Genomic DNA, 6,816 nt, shown 5'->3' on the forward strand with positions numbered 1-6,816 from the left:
AGTTAAGTTTATAAAACAGAAGAGATCATACAGGAGAAGTGGCCAGGAGAAAAGTAGACACTAAAATAAATTGTGATTGCCTTTCTGAGAGGACACTCTCGTCTCAACTGAACATGCATTTTCCTAAATGCTTGGACCACTTAGCCATGAATTTATAAGATGCTTCAACGGTATGACAACAATAGTTATTCTTCCTTCATGTCTAAACATAGTTTCCCCCCCCCCTTTGTCATCTCTACAGATGTGCTGTGGACTGGAAATGGTTTTCCCTTCTCCGCCTGCTCATATCCAAAGGGAAACTGAGACTGCGCATCCCTGTTCTGCTCCTGCCGATCTTGAGCTCATAAAGACAGATCTGCTCCACAGCTGAACTTCTGTCTCCTCTGGTTATCGCTTCTCTCCATCACCTTCTCAATCTCCACCTCCTACTCCATGGCCATGGCTTGTTTGCTGGCATCTGCCTTCCTCCTGGTTTGCCAGACGTACGCTGCCCCAACTGAGCTTGTCCAGGCTGGTCCAAGCATAACACTGGACCCCATGGTGGACCTGATTGGTACTGGTATACCAACCAACGGCTCTGAGGATTTGTTCCCGTCTCCGCCCCCAGGGACAAGTAAGCATACCCCACACTGTATCATCATCGGGGTTCGCAAGGGGGGTACAAGGGCCCTGCTGGAAATGCTCGACATTCACCCTGAGGTCGCTGCCGCCGCCACCGAGGTGCATTTCTTTGACTGGGATGAGAATTACGCCAAGGGCTTGGATTGGTACCGCGAGCTGATGCCCTACTCCTACCCACAGCAAATCACGGTGGAGAAGACTCCTGGCTACTTCACGTCGGCCCTGGCGCCAGAACGCATCCGAGGGATGAACTCCTCCATCAAACTGCTGCTGATCCTGCGTGACCCGGTCGAGCGCGTTATCTCAGACTACACCCAGGTCTACTTCAACCGGCGGGAGAGCCACAAGCCGGTGCAGGCCATCGAGAACTTGCTCGTGCGCAATGGGGCCCTCAACACTCGCTACAAGGCCATTCAGAGGAGCCTGTACGACGTCCACATGCGCAACTGGCTGCGCCACTTCCCTTTGGAGCAGATCCACATTGTGGACGGGGACACTTTGATCCACGACCCCCTGCCCGAACTCCAGAAGGTGGAGCGCTTCCTCAACCTGCCCCCCAGGATAGTCTCCTCAAACTTCTACTTCAACCAGACCAAGGGTTTCTACTGCATCCGGAGCGACGGGCGTGAGCGCTGCCTCCATGAGTCCAAGGGCCGTCCGCACCCCGCCGTGAACAGCACCGTGCTCCAGCAGCTCCGCTCCTACCTGCGGGAGCACAACCGCAACTTCTTCAGGCTGGTGAAGCATACCTTCGACTGGCAGTGAGGGCCCCCGACCGCTCATGAGACGTGACTCAGAAGAGCCGCTGCCTTGTCTGTGACGGGAACGAAAATGAATTAAAAAAAAAAAAAAGACGGAAAAGAAAAACATGTGAGGAAGCACTTTACGAACTTGACATTTAAACCCTTTGTATAGCCTCTTAATAACTGTTCCAAAGCTCCGGTTTCAGCGGAGCGCTTCTGTATTTACACGATAAGGCAAAAAAAAAAAAAACAAACAAACAAACATTACAAACTGTAACTATGGGCAAAAGATAAACTTTAATAGAAAAAGAAAAAAAAAGACCCTACGCTTGACAAGTCTTACTCTTTGTGCTAAAAAAGAGTTGAACCGATCAGATTGAGGCGAAAAAACAAGTTTGTGAAGCCGAGCTCTTTTCTTCCTCTCCCTTGTTTGATATTCTTGTTCTTGATAATAAACCGCTCTGCTTTGAAACATGCTGGTACTGCGGCTGGATGTCTCTCTCCCTCCCTCCCTCTCTCTCTCCCTCCCTCTCTCTCTCTCTCCCTCCCTCCCTCCCTCCCCCTCCCTCTCTCTCTCTCTCTCCCTCCCTCCCTCCCCCTCCCTCTCTCTCTCTCTCTCTCTCTCTCCCTCCCTCCCTCTCTCTCTCCCTCCCTCTCTCTCTCTCTCCCTCCCTCCCTCCCTCCCCCTCCCTCTCTCTCTCTCTCTCCCTCCCTCCCTCCCCCTCCCTCTCTCTCTCTCCTCTCTCTCTCTCTCTCTCTCTCTCTCTCTCTCTCTCTCTCTCTCTCTCTCTCTCTCTCTCTCTCTCTCTCTCTCTCTCTCTCTCTCTCTCTCTCTCCCCCTTCCTCTCGTTTCGGCCTTCCCCCACATCCTCAACATCTGTTATTTCGGGGAAACGGGCTACGGTAGGTGGGGGCACTAGAATAAACCTTTGATTCACTGCAATGGAAGGAAGACATTAATGCAAGGAAATGGTTGCCCTGGAGCGGTGCTTTAGTAGTACAGGAATCGCTAATGGCTTTGGACGCTGAGGGTAGCCTGTACCCCCGGCTAAATCAGCCCCGATCTCTGTAGTCAGCAAGCTCAAACCCGGAGCGGCTCACCCTGCGGTTCACCTCGCGCCGCTCAGAAGCGTTCTCAGGTGCTTAGCGCGGCCATGAAACCCTTCTTAACAGATCACGCAAGGCGTCGCTGATAAGGAAGTCACACAATAGTGTCACATCAGCCTCTTCCTTCTTTTGTTATCGCCGCCTCTTTCTCGGAGTGTGTGTGTGTGTGTGTGTGTGTTTAGTTTTTCTTCCCAGAAGCCCCTCTTGTAGCCATGCACACGACAGATAGACGCGGGTTGCGTTTCCATCATTGATTAGGCTTTAAACAGCAGCCAAAGCTACCGCTCCACGGGGACCTCTGATGTTCATGTGATCTCCCTGTCTCCGTCTGCAGCTCTTGGCAGGGCCCGAATAAGCACTACCGGTCTCCTGAGAGGAGCAGTCATTGATGCCGTGCAGAATATCTGGATGTATTCTGTATCAGGGCGCATAATGGAGGAGGAGTGCACGCTATGTGAATACTGAATGAAACGGCACTGTATTTCAAGCCCACAATGCAGTTTATAGGTGATTTGGAGTTTGCGTTGTGATCATAAAAAGCACCCGGTGTGATGATGCTTGCACACAGGGCCCGCACGATAACACACACACACACACACACACACACACACACACACACACACACACACACACAGATACTCGCAGATCTATACTTTTGGGGACCCCTCATTGACTACATTCATTTCCTAGCCCTTAACCCTAACCTTAACCACGCAAACTACATGCCTAACCCTAACCTTAAGCTAACCCTAATTCTAACCTTAACCCTAAAACCAAGTCTTAACCCCAAAATAGACCCTTTTTCTTGTGGAGCCCCATAAAATGACTCCACAAGGTAGTTGTTTCTGGGTTTTCTATTCTAATGGGAACAGTTGGTCCCCACTAGGATAGAAAAACATGGTACACACACACACACACACACAGATACTCGTAGATCTATACTTGTGGGGCCCCCTCATTGACTACATTCATTTCCTAGCCCTTGACCCTAACCTTAACCACGCAAACTACATGCCTAACCCTAATTCTAACCTTAACCCAAAAACCAAGTCTTAACCCTAAAATAGACCCTTTTACTTGTGGAGCCCCATAAAATGGCCCCACAAGGTAGATGGTTCCTGGGTTTTCTATGCTAATGGGGACATTTGGTCCCCAGTAGCATAGAAAAACATGGTACACACACACACACACACACACACACACATCGACAAGTCACTAATTGAATGCACTCTGGGACCCTACCTGCTCTCCTCACCAGGGGGCACATGGACCCAAGAGAAATGCAGAAGGGACCTGCGTGAGGAAATGTGTCCGGACATGATCTTTCCAGGATCCCCCCTCTGCCGGAGCATGCAGGTGAAGAGGGGTGACAGTTGCCTCGTGACCCTGGCCAGGGCCTGTCTGCTCTCGCATCCGTCACCCAGCCGCTCACCTGGAAAAGAACGCACTGTCCTGCCTCACAGGAAGCCTCTGTCCAGTACCTTGCACACACACACACACACACACACACACACACACACACACACACACACACACACGCACACACGGTGCTGCTAATCGTTCCCAAGGTGTTAGACTCCAGCGGTGGTTTCATGAGGCAGGCGGACAGGGGGGGGGGGGGACAAAAGGGCAGCTTTTAGCTCACAGCGTGAAGGCTGACGGTGAACAGACTCCTCTATATGTTGTTGGAAGGTGATGAAAAACAACCTGAACACTACCAAAACGCAGGATGAGAGGGCCACTTCACCGAGAGGCGCGATGCAGCAGTTAATTTGAGCACGAATACGCTTTTCAAAGTTGAGATCTGTGATTTCCCTGATCCGTCCCACTCCTGTGACAACAAGAAGTACAAATGAGGTGCAGCAGCAGCAGCAGCAGCAGCAGCCGTGGTGGCTTACGTGCCGTCAGCTCAGCAGTGAACAGCTCCCACCTTTGTACAAATGACATCCTGAAGCTAAAGCTAACAGCAACTCTTTGTTGTTTCATCCCAGACAACAAAATTGCTGTGGCCCGGACCCGTCCCACGCTGACACTTTCATCCGGCCCACATACCGTGTGGAATGATGGCACATGGGCGATCCGCTCCTGTTTGCCAGATCTGGGCCAGAACCAAGCCGTAGCAATGCCGCATGTACCACATATTTGCCAGAGGTGGCCCATATTTGTTTTGTGATATTTGGGCCATATTCACCATTTACCACACGGGCCACTTCAGGGTCACATCCAGATCACATGTTGCCGAGAGCACCGCATCTTTGCCAAAAAAAGGCCCACATTTGATTTGGCATATTTGGGCCATATTAGCTGTTATACACATGGGCCACTTCAGGCTCACATCCGTTTTGTCTGGGCCAGCAGAAGGCCATCAGTGCCGCATCACTGCCTGAAGTGGCCCACATCCGGATGCTATCTGGGATTTCATGCACATGAAATGAAACGAAATATCGTTTCCCCCCAGCAGCGCAACACAAAGACAAGAACACACATCCAGAAACTACAAGAACTTCAAGAACAACTAAACTAACGCATATCTCCAAACTATGAAGAAAGATAAAAATCACCGTCCAAGGGAACGAACGCCAGCCGGTCTGCATGGGCTAGCAGTTAGCTTAGCCTGCCCCGCTTCCGCGGGCAGTCCAGTCTATTACGAACTGTATGGGGACACTGCTGTACTGTAATATTGGCTGTGGGACCGGTACATTATCTGTCCAACAGAAACACCGCCATCGTGTTTCAAACCTGTCTCCTGCTTGAGTAGGAACGTGTTGGCTGCTGCACCGGTGTTCATCCTTCCCTCCAGAATCTCCACCGCAGCATGCGCAGCGTCTCCAGCCACGGTAAAGGTGCCAGTTAATGTTAGGCACGTGTCCATGGATGATCTATTAATGACAAAAAAAGGATTTCAGATTTAATACACAAACTACAACATATAATTGTGTCCCATCTTTTTGGGGTTTTTTTCTCCCCAATTGCATCCGGCCAATTACCACTCTATAGAGCCGCCCCGGTCGCTGCTCCACCCCGTCTGCCGATCCGGGGAGGGCTGCAGACTACCACATGCCTCCTCCCATACATGTGGAGTCACCAGCCGCTTCTTTTCACCTGACAGTGAGGAGTTTCGCTAGGGGGACGTAGCGCGTGGGAGGATCATGCTATTCCCCCTCCCACCCCCTGAGCAGGCACTTCGACCGACCAGAGGAGGCGCTAGTGCAGCGACCAGGACACAAACCCACATCCGGCTTCCCACCCGCAGACACGGCCAATTGTGGCTGTAGGGACGCGTAACAAAGCCGGAGGTAACACGGGGATTCGAACCAGCGATCCCCGTGTTGGTAGGCAACGGGATCGACCGCCACGCTACCCGGATACCCCAACTGTGTCCCATCTTATGATCACACAGCAGAATTACACCCGAATAGCACGATTTTACGAGCACTCTTACAAGTCATCTCCAATGCTGTGCCTTTGCTGTTGATGCGCGTGGTATGAACAAAGAGGCTGGCGCCCCCCTGCGAGCTGACATGTGCTGCCAAGAAAGTCACTTACGACCCTTGACACGCACTAGTTTCTGTCACTCGTGACTACCACTGAAAAAGTTGCCTCACTCTCGATGTGCCTCCGATAAGTGCCGAACTGCAGTGTAATTAAAGGTTTAAGAGGCTGTCTGAAGTAATCTGATTTGGACCTTTCGGCTGGTCCCGTCGTCGTAGAAGCTTCTAATAATCTGTCTTGGAGTGTGATTGATGAAGCACTTAGCATTCAATCAAAAGCCTGAGTGGTACACAGCTTGCTGGCCTGTTTGGGAGGCAGCGGCAGTGAGGGTCTATTATTACAAGTCTATTATTGCAGCGTCCTTGGCATGAATTGATGCCCTTTGTGTCAGTAACAGGGGCTATTTACCAATGCATGCAAACAGCCAGTGGACGTGGCTCTGCAGGTATAGTGAAAATATCAACAATATGGTGCAGCGACTCGCATTGTGAACCGCTGAAAGCCGTGATTTCTACATTAGTGTGTTTTTGCACATTAATCGCCTTTATTCGCCTGCCATTCGCACTGCACGTGCCAGCCGAGGCTTAACAACACATCACGCTGGGCTGCGTGGATCTCGGTGCATCTCTGTATCGGCGTCTACGCCGCACATCTGTGCGTGCAGGTGTGAACATCTGGATGAGCCCTCGGAGCTCTTATTGTTATGAAGCTATTTGTAAAAAATCAAGATGGCTCCTCTGTTTGCTGAATGAATAAGCACTTCTCCCCCCAGCTGCCCCCAACGGCAGCATTAGCGGAGGCGCTGGGGGCAGTACTGTGGTTGGTTCGGGAAGCTGCGAGGCCTGCAAGGAGC

General features: G+C 51.3%; 1 protein-coding gene across 1 annotated transcript; it reads left to right on the plus strand.

Annotated features, from left to right (window-relative positions):
- The first annotated feature begins 365 nt into the window (after positions 1 to 365).
- hs3st1l1 (heparan sulfate (glucosamine) 3-O-sulfotransferase 1-like1) lies at positions 366 to 1,762 on the plus strand. Its single transcript, XM_056292182.1, has one exon. The coding sequence runs from the start codon at positions 433 to 435 to the stop codon at positions 1,384 to 1,386; it is 954 nt and encodes a 317-aa protein (XP_056148157.1). The 5' UTR covers positions 366 to 432; the 3' UTR covers positions 1,387 to 1,762.
- Positions 1,763 to 6,816: the final 5,054 nt, after the last annotated feature.

This window comes from Lampris incognitus, chromosome 13 (assembly GCF_029633865.1).
Source record: "Lampris incognitus isolate fLamInc1 chromosome 13, fLamInc1.hap2, whole genome shotgun sequence".
Classification (NCBI taxonomy): Eukaryota; Metazoa; Chordata; class Actinopteri; order Lampriformes; family Lampridae; genus Lampris; species Lampris incognitus.